The 13465-nt window shown below is 39.3% G+C and overlaps 1 protein-coding gene across 1 annotated transcript; it reads left to right on the top strand.

Moving 5' to 3' along the window:
* Positions 1–9198: 9198 nt before the first annotated feature.
* Positions 9199–13069, top strand: crygmxl2 (crystallin, gamma MX, like 2). Its single transcript, XM_033984809.2, has 7 exons — positions 9199–9277; positions 9673–9915; positions 10366–10635; positions 10939–10949; positions 11087–11150; positions 11682–11924; positions 12630–13069. The coding sequence occupies exons 1-7, from the start codon at positions 9269–9271 to the stop codon at positions 12903–12905; spliced, it is 1116 nt and encodes a 371-aa protein (XP_033840700.2). The 5' UTR covers positions 9199–9268; the 3' UTR covers positions 12906–13069.
* The last annotated feature ends 396 nt before the right edge of the window (positions 13070–13465 follow it).

Genomic DNA, 13465 nt, shown 5'->3' with positions numbered 1-13465 from the left:
TGGCAGTTCTCTCACAGGATCTGTTATAGCGAGGCCATTTTAGACAAATACATTTATTACAGTGTTCATTTAAGGCCCTCGGAGCTGTCTAAACTAAAACATATAAACATTGTAATATGAAAACTTAATTAAAATAGTTACTTATAATAGTAATAATTTAAATTTTGTTGATTGGGGTTGGGTCATATATAATAATTCTTAGTAAACTATTGATTAATTTTGAATTCCTGATTATTTTTTTTAATGCTTTAATAAAGGGAATGTATGTAATGCACCTTATAAATTCAGAGCATCCAAATTAATCATCATGACAGCTTTCAGAGACAAACTAGCATCCTAATATGCACCTCCTTATTATTGGACAATAAAACAAGAGCTGCTTATACAATATATCTGTACTGGGACAAGACAGACTTTGTTCAAATATATAAAAAATCAGGTACAGGGCCTTAGAGTCTAATTAAGGTTTAGTTAGTATAAAGTGTGTCCTATTCATGACACAATCCAAGTCAACAAAATGTAAATGACTGTACATTTTCTTACTTATTAAAATGTTTAGCTTGGACACCTCAGAGGGCCTTACATGAACACTGAAAAAATGTATTTGACTATAAGGGCCCCACTATGACAGATCCTATGAGAGAACTGCAGTCTCCTCTGCAGAGAGTTCAAATGACTGTAGTGTGTTGGTGGCTACTACAAAGCTAACATGTCATTGTCCCACCATGCTGTTTGTGTTTATGGATGTAGCCCCCTTAGCGTTTGGTGGATAACTTCTCCCCCGGTGAAACTATGCAAGTGTGTGATAGGCTTAAGTACAGACAGATTGTGAAATGGCAAAGACTTAAAACAAATGCATATATTTCCAGTCCAACGTGGGTCCATATGTATGCATTGGGAGAGGACACACACAAACAAGGCTGGAGAGAAGTTCAGCTCATCAGCTTAAGGCAATGATTTGGCTTCTAGTGCCCTCTAGTGCCTGTGAACAAGGATTCACACAGAGATTCAACATTGATGACGCCTCAATCAAATTCTTCAAATAAATAAATAAATAAATAACAAAAGCAATAACAATTTATCAGAAGCATCTTATTACTTTCTTGAATATTTTTGAAGTTTTGTACTGCAATAAAAATCCAAATAAGATTTTAACTTTAATTTTGGTCGCTTCATCTGGATTCATTTTGGTCTGAATAACTGCTCCCAAATGACTTGTATCTCAATATACTCAACGAAAACTAAAAGTATAAACATTTTAAAACACTTATCCCATGTTGGTTATATATTTTAATTAAAAGATAAGACTCTTCTGTTTAGCGTTAATTGTTATCATTCAGGTCACAATAAACTGCAGCAGCTAAAACAATATAAACATGAGATTTTTAGAGGCAAAATGAACTAATATTAATCCAACATCCAACTCCGAAAATGTCAACCTATGTAAAGAGTTTAACGTGTATCGTGAATGAAAATAAAATACTCACTTCACAGTTCTTTGATTATTCTGGGCATAACTGTAAAAAGGTCTGTCACAATAATAAATCACTATATCAACTTATCACTCAATATACGGTAGTATTTTGTCAGACTCTATAATTATGGCGTGTACTTTTTCTTTGCCTGAGTGTTGCTGGCCACATTTTAACAATATGGTTTACTTAGAAAAAACATTTAGTGGTATAATCCTATTTTGGTGGTACTGTGTCAGTGAAGCAAAGTACTTTCAGTGGCATAAAGTAGTTTCAATATTATCGTGTATCGTGATATATTCCTGAATATCGTACTTCAAAATTTGTTATCGTGACAGGCCTAAATGTAAAACCATGATGTTTCTTCTCACAATAATCGTTACACTAAAATGTGATTCCTATTGTGACAAACTCAATTGCAAATGTTAACGCCTTTCACAAAATGTCGACGTGCCTAGTCCCATATTGAATGTTGTAATTATAGGTTTTAGGTTTTACACGTATATGTTTTAATAAGGTTTAAGCCAGTACTGTATCCGTCAGAAGCAGTAGTTTGAGCAGCTCTTTCTCAATAACACACTGGGGCTTATTCCATATTACATTACCAGCATGTCTTATCTGCCGACTCCCATCAAATTGCTTTCTAATGGGATCAATCAGCCTCATTTACATAAAAACACGGCTTTTATTTTATATTCAGAGACAGCACAAAGAACTGCAGCGGCGAGACCCAATCTAGATCCAGCTCCGAGATCAACGGGCCCCTAATTGTGTTGTATGGGGATGGAGGATGACTTAAACTGCTATAAGACAAACACTAGTCCAATTAACATACACTGCCCCACTGCATTGTGGGATTGGGGTGGATGGCAAATCTGATGAAAATGAATTTGGTAAAATGATTCAATAAATGTGTTTGAATCAGCGTACAAGTCGTTTGAAACTAACATTTTGGCTTGTTTTTAATTAGATTTGCGTTGAGTTATTGCATCTTAAAATGTTGCATGAACTGTACAGAGATAATTATCAAGGGAAAACGGTTATTTTATGAGAAAAATGTCAACAGTCCAACAGACCGGAGACAGTGTACAATGTTTATGTATACTGTATTTTTTATTTTTAAGTACATTTTATTTTAAGCCTATTCAGATTCTCCGCAAACTTACGGCTTCATGTCTTATTCAAAAGATATATTTTGTTTTAAATTGTTAATCTCTAAGGCAACAGTCCTAATTTATCATCATTCTGAAACCCATGGATAAACAGCAAATTATAATATATTTTATTAAATGTGTTGCAGCCAAGATACTGTGTCCATTTTGAAAAGTACGAGAGGCACTACAACACTATTGAGGTCATTGCCTTTAGTGCTGCGCCTATCATCTTAATTTAATACAATCAGGACGGACTTTTTGTAAATCATATGCGTGTTTTGTTGCCGGGGGAAACAGGAGGCGGGGGGATCGGAGACGCACCTCAAAGCTTGTGATTATCCTGAGTGTCCCGTGCACGATACAGTTACCTGCTGGGACGGTGCGGCGCGCGCTCTAAATAAATTGCCACTGGCCTTGGGCAATAAGAGGAACTGCTACTTTGATGTGCGCAGACTACTGCCAACGAGCCACATGCGCGCGCAGTCAATCACGCCCGTCACGTGACAATGGTAGACTGCTGCGCCTCTATTATTTATTTCTTAAAGTGATGTATTTCATTATCACAAGGTGTACCAGAGCGAGGGGCAGCAGGGGTGTGGAGAGAGAGAAAGAGAGAAAGAGACAGAGAGAGAGAGGGAGAGAGTGAGAGGGGTGGGGGTGAGGGGTGGTGGTGGTGGGGGGGGGGGGTGATCAATAATTTATAGGGCTGATTTGCAGAGGAGCTTGTCACTAGTTGTTGTCAGAACGCATTTGCTTTGATGAGAGATTTGAAGACGCCGACAACAGCATCACGTCTGATTACAAATTTAGCGAAAGGTGATAAAGGCTGCACTTTTTGTCAGGTGTCGGTAAATAGTGGTTTGAAAGGAACACGGATCATGGGGAGGATAGCATGTTTTACTTCTAGTACAGTTACTACTACTACTACTACTACTACTGCTATTCTATGAGTGCTAGTCTAAGGCAGTGGTTCTCTCAAAGTGATTTCAAGAGGTTCCCAGATGATATGAGGATAAGTTCACAATGTTTGCAATAGTTTAACACAGTTGAAATGCAGTGGCCTGTGGATTCCTATTTCCTGGAGACAAAAAAAAACACTTTGTTCTTAAGCTGTGAGTTGTCCTGATTGCTGTTGTCGCGATAACAAAACTTGAAACTCAATATGGATACTAAGAACTAGACTCAATACTCAATACCGATTCCGATACCACTCTTTATTTAGACAACAGAATGTGATTTTCAACATTAAATAATAATACTTTCTTATATCTGTGTAGTCCTCCAGGCATGTTCCATAGTAGTCCTACGCTATGTGTCTTATACTTGTTCTGATGCAGCTCAAAATCATTCTAAAGCTGTTCAGGAAAGGTTTGTTTCTGTCATCTGAACGTGACTTTTTAGTATTGATACTTGCCCAAATGAGTATCGACTTAAATACAGGTTTTAGTCTCGATTAGTATGTTATTTTTGACACTTTTGACAAGCCTACGTTTTATTACTGAAACAATTTATATCGGAAAATCAGATGAATTAATGGAAAAAAGTAACTTAAATATGACTGCCTTGTGTTTTTGAATAAAATACCTCCACTGTTGCGCTCATCCCAATTAACTATCATTTGCTTTCATGATTAATTTGAAATTGCCAATCACTGAATCACATCTAATTACAAATTTAGTAAAAAAGTGAAACAAGTGCTCCCCCTGTTTTTCCTGTTTGTGGAGGGCGCTCCGGAGCAGGGAGGTACAGTGCGCTAAAACACAGATGAGAGGCAGGGCGGCTGAACTTTTTGTCATGTGTCAGTAAACAGGGGCTTAAAAGGCACCTGGATTTATTAGGAGAAGGAGGGGGAGCGGAGCCTTGAAAAGCAGAGGAGCGTTGGGGAGCAGGGGAGGCGTGCCACGTCAAAACAGTGAGAAGAGATCAACGTGAAAGCATCATTCACAGGAGCAGAGAGAGTCAGAGGAAACAAGAGGGGACCCGCTGTCACTCTGGGTCATGTGCGCCGCAGAATCTCAAATAGTTTTAGTCAAACTGAGAACAGGCATCATGTGAAACTGGCAAAATGACAAGTGGCAAAAGATAATAGGAGTTCACCATCCCAAAGCAATAATTCAAGTTTTGCAAAAGAACGAGAATTTACAGTATATTTACAGTTTAACTCGACTAAGTGCTGTTGTTACGATACTAACATTTCAATTTGAGTATCTAGAATTGATACTAGTTGTAGGATCTGATTTAAGTTTTTATTTTCTTGACAACTTTGTAATACCACAATGACAATGTGTTTTAACACCAAAAAAATCATCTTCCCATGTTGTTGATCTTACCATGTTGTCTCAAAATAGTTCTGAAATAGAGCGAGACCATTCCAAAACTGTATCTGGAAATTAATATTACTGAAAACCTTATGGTTATGGGGCAGACTGACAGGGAAGTGGCAACCAGACTGCGCCTCTGGACTCTTGACCTCCATCGAATACGCACAGACTACACATTCTCCGGGAAAAGACAAACGGATGAATCAAGGAGCGCTGGATTTCAACCTTCGAGGTATAGTCCAACCGCTCTACATTCTGAGCCACCGTCCACATCATCTATAGTTGTATAAAGGCAGTTGTGTTTAAATTTAAAATCTCAGTCCTGTTTTTGTTGTCAATTATCAATATCTCATAAGATGTTACTGCCAAAACAGAGAAAGAACTTCTTGCTTTTTCATCGCTTAGCCGTCCTTCGTTAGCCTATAAGTGTTTTTAATTACATACACTGCATTACATCCACAAACTCAGGCTTTACAACAAACTTTCAACTCCATTCTGATGCCGTCGGTCGGGGACAGTGGAACATAAAAATCAGCGCTGCCACAGAACACATAAACAAGTGTGCATAATTGACAGCCACATCTATTTGCACAGTCCAGTCTCCCCCTTCCTCCCCTCCTCCTACCACTACTATGTTCTTCCAATACCATTTCCTCTTTTAATTATCCTTCGGCAAAGAAAGATGGCGGACATCAGAGGCATGGCGGTAAATCCCGGGCCTGGCAGCGGCTCATAGCGGCTGCATGCGTCTGGTGGTCCCGATAGAGGCGAGTGTGCGAGGACTGGCAAAGACTAGAGCTGCTACAACGCCGGGAGATTTTCTGACAGAGAATGGAGAGGATGATCGCTCAGCATAAAGACCGCTCCTCATTCCCATTCCCATTTTTCTTGTTGTTTTGGTGTTTTTCTTTTTTCCGATTATGCCATGTTTTCAGCACCAGATTAGCCGGTTCTCAGGAGCAAACACATCACCTCCCAAACAGCAGGTCTTGTTATGATGGCTGTAGAGTGAAAAGAGCACATTCCAGATGCTTCACTATCTCGACTTACAAAGTTACGAGGCCAAAAACAATCAGAAAAGGCCATGAAGAAGTCTAAACGTAAGACTACTTCAAAGTTGGAGTAAAGTAATTAAAAATGCAGTATCATAATGCTGCTGCTACCAGTATCACATACATTAACTTTATAGAAAACGCTATTGTTTCTACCAGTACATGCGATGTGGTTGGTTGCCCCGGCGACATTGAAGGACATGTCAAATGCGTAACATGTGTAGCTTACTTTACAGCTTTTACCAGTACAACAATTACTACGAATAAATGTATAAAATGTTATTTGCATCAAGGGGTGGGTAATGTTAACTACCAGACCTGTCACGCTAACACATTTTGAAGCACGATATATCACTACAGAGAAATATAATGATAAACGATGATATTGAAACTATTTTAAGACACTGATACAATAACACTAATGCAAGATACTCCTAGTAAACTTATTGTAAATAGGCAGTATTATTAAATGGCATAAGCTGTAACAAATTAATAGCAGAATAAAAAAATAATTTGCCCTAGAGTTACTTTTTCAAAACGCTATAGCTCAAATCTTATCATTTAACAACAAAAATACCCAAAATCTTCCCACTTTTACAAAGACATTATACATTTTGTAAAAGTCAGAAGATTTTGGGTATTTAGTTGATATAGTCATTTTCTTGACAGGCCTAATTAAGTCAACTCTTTTTCATTATTAACGATATACTTCATTTGTCAAATTTTGCACATCTTCACAACACTCATTCTAGAGAAGTACATCTGCCACCACGACTACTGCTACTACAAGATCTAGTACCACAACTACATTCGGCTGCTGGTCTACAGTCAACTCCTTAACAACCACATTTCACTGTCAGTTCGGTTATTGCTGCTGCTACTACTTTTACTACAACTTTTCATACATTTACTTTTTGACGGCGAGAGGCGAGAATAAGTTCACCTCGACTACTGCAACGTTACACTGTTTGAGATCTAGGTGATATAAATTGTCAAATTCTTTCTGTACCTATTAACAGTCTATTTCAACCTCTAAACTTCCATCTTACCGTCTTATACATGTTAGCGCCCGTGTTTCAGCTAACCCGTGCTGCATTATGATCATAAGACAAGTCAAGTTCAACTGTCCGTTTCTCTGTTTCTCTGTATGAAGCCACATGAATCACTTAGATCCCCACACAGCAGTCAAACACGGCCCATCTCCTGCGCCATTACCCCAACTGTACCACCGCATCCTCGGACACAATGAAGCTACACAGCCCCCCCTCCACGCTCTCCCCTTCCCCTTTCTTCTACCCATGTGAGATAGAGATGGGAATGCTCCACAGCGGGGCTTTCTTCTGCTCCGGGGGGAACCAAGGAAGCAGGCGAGAGTCTTTGTAATGTTCCCTTCCCTTCAGGGTGGGGAGAGGACGAGGTGTAGAAGAGCTAAAGATGATCATTGGAGAAGATGGGTGAAGTTACCACATGTGGAAGATGGAGGAATGTAAGTCTAAGAAATTTGACATGAATAAAATGAAAATGAGAGGTCAAAGGTCAAATAGATTTCACTTTTTTAATTTTTTTTTTATCATGACAGTTTTGCCATAACCCTTCACACTATGATATATAAATAAAATACAAGTTCCTACACACCTAACACTCCACGTTATTTCTAAAGGATTTAACACATTTTTATGCTTTGGAGATGTTATAGCTTTGCCTGAAATGTTTCACAGTATGGCATTAACTTTATCTACCTCCAAGAAGACAAGCAAGTGACAAAATTGAGTCAAACTTTGGAGATGACTGTTCACAATAATATGTTTTTCAAGGTATTTTATATGTTTGAACAATAAACTTAGTCAAATTAAATAAATTGTAGTTTGATATGTTAATGTCATACAGTGGAACATTCCAGGCAAAATGACATTAACTCCATGGAGACAGGCAGGTGGCGTACCTTCTACCATAAAAGTGTCATAGTGTATCTTTAATATAATGAAACTCAAAGCACACCAAAAAAAAAAAAAAAAACTGTAAAGAAACAAAAAAAACCTTCAAAAATCTAAATCATTTTGTCAAGCTTTTGTCGAACAATTATAATACTGTAAATGCTATACCAGAGGATTGGACCAGTACTTGGCCAAATCACATTACACTGTAAAGTTGCACCAATAATAAAGATTAAACATCAACATAAAAAGTGACAAATTTCTACTATACATCTGAGCCAGTTGAAAACAGTTGTTCTTTATATGTTCTCGTTAAAAACATCTGGGAGTATAAATATTTGCACCCCAAAGTGGCAAAACAACAAAAATAATCTTTCACAATTATAAGATACAGAGCGATGAAAGGATATCAATGATCTACTTATGTCATAAAAAAAACATGGTGGCTTCAAACAACTACTGAAGTTTTGAGTCAATGAATGATCAAAGATATGGAGGTTTATCAACGCTTTTCCTTAATGCAAAAACACAGTTGCGTATGGCCGCGGCTATAGTGTTTTAACAATGAAATAAAGGGCTATTGTGCTTTTCTGAAAACATGTAACGGGAGGTGAAAAAGCAAACAAAAATGTTGAGAGGGCATCCCGATGAAAAGACTCAAAAGATGACCTTTCTGGCATCAGCTGGCTCCAGGAAAAACAATGCATGACCCCAACCTATTCTGGCCTTTCACCATAATGTTAGTGCTGTGGGCTACACCTCCAAAGAGTCCAAGCAGGTCTATGACTTTACAGACAGACAAAACGCATGCCCCAGATCCTCGCTTTCATATCTATCAAATACACAAACACAAAAGTGCGAACAAGCTGGCCCCGTCTGGCATCATAGCAACAACTGCGGGCTATGGAAGCTAAAAAGAGACGAGCTATCAGTGTAGATTACATCAGTGTCCACAATATCAAGTCCAATTAGAAGCATGGCAGTTAGCAAACGCTCTAACTTTTCCCAAACATGAAACAGCCCAGTTTGACGGTTCTAAAAAAAATAAAATGTACACTTTTTTAAAAATGCTTTGTTGACGGGGGGCCGCATCTCCAAAGGGCTTTTGTGTGGCGTTTGAAAAGGAGGCATAACAAGGTCGAAGGTCATCCAAACACAAAATAGCGCATGCATGGGGTTCATTTCATTTCTATAGGTAAACACTAGTAGATAGGCGAAAGGTAGAAAGAGGCAGTTTGTGACGCATTGCGGAGGCCTCGTGGACAGGGAAATTGTATAAATAGGGTCACAAGGCTTTTTGAGCTTTGGTGTCGCTAGATTCTCAACCCTGCAACCATGGGAAAGGTATGGACGAATTATTGGACAAAGTTAGAATAGGTGTTTTTTGAATTGAACGACACTGACATTGAAGCACAGAGGCAGGGGAATTACTTGAAGTGACAGATTAAAAGCTTGTTTTAGGTGACAATCCCTCAGCAATAAGATTTGAAATTTCTCTAGTCTATAGCATTTGGCACGGACAAGTGTGACAGCAATTGTGTTAAATTTGAAGGGCCAAAACAACACAATGTTCTTTAAATTAAAATCTTGCTTTTCAACTGTCAAGCACTCTATCACTTCACAGAGCCACAGCGAGAGGAAGCTGTGATGTTTAAGCTTGAGTGCAGTGTCCCCTACTGGCCAATCAGAAGTAATGCAGCTTGAACTGATATGTTGTATTTGTCTTTTTTTTATTCAAGATAATTTTCTACGAAGGCCGTAACTTCCAGGGTCGTCACTGGGAGTGCGGTAATGACTGCATGGACACTTTCAGGCACTTCAACTGCTGTAACTCCATCAGGGTGAGCGGAGGACACTGGGTGGCCTATGAGAAGCCCAACTACATGGGGTACCAGTATATCATGGGGCCCGGAGAGTACCCCGACTACCACTGCTGGATGGGCTTCAACAACTGCATCCGCTCCTGTCAGATGTTCCCTCCCGTAAGTCGGTCAACTTTAGGTAGACGCAAAACACGGGTCAAATAGTGGAAGTATCATTCATTCAGATTTACATGAAATATACAAGTGCAGTCATATAAGCCAAAAAGGGCAGAAGTAGATTTTCTAAGGAATGTGATATTCCTCAGTGACAAAGGTAAAATTTACACAACAGGCGAGGGTAGGGTGTGTGACAAGTGACATGGTTGTGTTTTAGTTTCTTATTTTAAAATGCCCAAATAAAGTATAGAAAGTAACATTTTTGGGGGCTTCATTTCATATTCAAATTTTACACAAAAACATAACACCTGAGAAGAAGATTACACAGAGTAAAATGCTCAATGTTAGGCCCTAATTTCCATCTAATGCCTCTGTATCTTTCAACAATCAGTAGTAGTGCTAGTAGTAGTAATAAAAGGAGATGTAATGTGTGATTCCTGTTTCCCACTACAGTACAGAGGCTCCTACAGAATGAGGATCTACAACAGGCCTGACATGATGGGCCAGAGTATGGAGTTCATGGACGACTGCCCCAACGTCTACGACCGTTTCCGCTTCAGGGACATCTACTCCTGCAACATCATGGAGGGATACTGGATCTTCTACGAGCACCCCAACTACAGGGGGCGCCAATACATCCTGCGGCCCGGAGAGTACAGGGCCTGTGGGGACTGGGGCTGCCACAACCCCATGGTGGGCTCCTTCAGGAGGATGAGGACTATGTGAAATGTATAAATCATTATTAAACTGCTTTCAAAATAAATCATGGGTCACTTTTCATTTTTGTGTGGAATTATTCTTTGATTTGAAATTTGAGAAGTATATTTAATATGATTTGTTATTAATTATTAACTACAAACATAAAACAGATCTGTGTCTATATGTGGGGATATAGAATTGTATATTTCTTTTAACCCAGGTTTAGATTTACCTGAACACAAAGCTGAAACAAACGTCTCGACTCTGAGTCTTTGGCATTGATCGCAGTAAAGGCATATGTGGCACTCTTTTTGTCACCTGGTTCAGAAAGTGCAGCCGTACAGCCTTTTCTATACACAGACAAAGACAAAGCTTTAGACTGTCCTATAGTGTGTGGCTGTGGCCTCTATAGAGCGCAGTGTGCTGACTCCACAAAGCTTTGCAAAAGGCCCTGATCCCAGCAGGCTCTATAAAGACCCCGGGTTCAAACGGGACGGTTCTGGTCTGCTCCACACTGTTCAACTCTTACAATGGGCAAGGTAAGGGACACATTCTGACCTTTTATCTGTGCTATAGCAAACCGACACTAGGAGAAAGAAGGTATCAACAAGAAATAGATTATGAAAAGCTATTACTTGATTTTACTGTATTCAAAAACCCAATTTTGATCCAGATTTGTTAAAAGACAGAACATTTTTATATTTCATACAGCAAATAGCTCAGCCTATATGTCGAACTGCATTATTTTGGATACAGCTGAAAATGTGCTTTATTACCATTATACTAGTATCAAACCAATTGATAGTATGTAATTATGGTTTCTACATATATTTATCACTCAGCATATCGGTGTTTTTTGCCATGACTTAATACAAATAATCTAAATTGACACTTAAACTTAACTCTACTACTATACTTTTTAAATTTTATTTTCATATACTTGTTGCATCTATTCAATTCTCAAATACCTGCCTCATTTGTCATTTTCTTTTTGTATTTTTGGTTTGTATATCAGCACAAAACAAATCAGCTGCAGATTTGATTAGAGAATTACCGTGCTCTTCTTCCAGATTGTGTTTTACGAGGACAAAAACTTCCAGGGCCGTCACTATGAGTGCACTAGTGACTGTCCCGAGATGCACAGCCACTTCAGCCGCTGTAACTCCATCCGTGTGGACAGCGGCTGCTGGGTGGCCTATGAGAAGTCCAACTACTCTGGGTACCAGTACATGCTGCACAAGGGGGAGTACCCCGAGTACCAACGCTGGGCTGGCTTCAACGACTGCATCCGCTCCTGCCGCATGGTGCCTCCAGTAAGTCATCAACCTTCAAAACAACAATGTCTTCTACATCCATTGTCTATTCCATCTAGGATTGTATTAAAGTTCACTCCATCCAGGCTTGGCACTTTTTCTCACCTGTATTTATATTAAATACCATGTATATTTTTAATACTAATACATTTTGACATTAACTTGTCCTAAGTGATTTAGAGCATAGGGCTTAAAGTAAAATTGGTCATTTTTGTAGTTGACCCTTTAGAGAAAAGGCTTCCTTCATTTGAATGACTCGTGTTGGACAGATAGTGTAATAAAGGTTTAACTCATTTTCTTACATATGCTAAACTACATTTTTAGCCAGTTTCAACTATGACCCTATTTTCTACAGAATAGTCTGGAGGCCAAATGCGTCTATAAGGCCTCCTGCTGAATGGGCATTTACTGCAGTTTTAAGTAACTTTACAATCATAACCTCAATAAAAAACATAGCACTTTGATACAGACGTGAAATGTATGTCCTAAGTCTTATTAAAGGAACAGTGGCTCTGTCAAAGTCATCCATCTGAATGATTTACTGCATTGCCTACGATTCATGTGTCCCTCCTCTTCGTAAGTTTCAGTATATGGCCCGTAGTGACAAAAATCTGGACACCCCAGCTCTACATCCTTGTCTACAAACCCATCTTGATATTTAACTCTATAAAATAAACTTGGCCTTGCTCCAAATGTTTTTTCCAGTACAATGGGAGCTACAGGATGAAGATCTTTGAGCGCTCCGACTTTGGAGGCCAGAACATGGAGCTTAGTGATGACTGTCCCAACCTTCACGAGCGCTTCCACACCCGGGACATCTCCTCAGTCAACGTCATGGAGGGCTACTGGATGCTGCATGAGCATCCCAACTACAGGGGGCGCCAGTACTTCCTGCGTCCTGGCGAGTACAGGAGGCACAGCGAATGGGGCAGTGCCACTCCCACTATCGGGTCTCTTAGAAGGGTTACTGAAGCTAACTGATGCTAATGGTTTTTACATAGACCATATACATTTTAACCCTTTTGTTTACATGTGGTAGTGTCCAATTATGGATATTTAGTGATTGGGTTTTATACAAAGTCCTACATCAATGATTACAATATGGTGGATAAGTGGATAAACTGCAGTAGTTCAATAAAAAAAGAGTGGAAAATTATTTGGTTTGTTTGTTTGTTTTAATTGTGATGATAATACCTCTAGGATAGTGGTTGAATTTGTCCTTGGGCAAGACACATTTTTAGTTACAATTTTGTGACTAAAATCACTTCCTACTTGGTGGTGTGAAGTTACAGTTGAAGCCACACCTGCCCTGGGTTAGATTGACAGAAGCAAGGCTGCAAATCTGCACCATCAGTCCTCTGCTCACTCACAATGACACTAAACAATAGAACCACTGCTGCCCCACTATGGCAACTGGTCTCCCATCCGCGGACTAACCAGGCACGACTGAGATCAGGCAATATTGAGCACTGACGACGTGATAGGACAATACATCAGTCCATATGTGGCTGACTGCATCAAGAAGGGCATCAGGTGTCATT

Source organism: Periophthalmus magnuspinnatus, chromosome 19, assembly GCF_009829125.3.
Source record: "Periophthalmus magnuspinnatus isolate fPerMag1 chromosome 19, fPerMag1.2.pri, whole genome shotgun sequence".
Taxonomy (NCBI): Eukaryota; Metazoa; Chordata; class Actinopteri; order Gobiiformes; family Gobiidae; genus Periophthalmus; species Periophthalmus magnuspinnatus.
The sequence above is the reverse complement of the archived record's forward strand: the minus strand, read 5'-3'. Positions and strand labels throughout refer to the sequence as shown.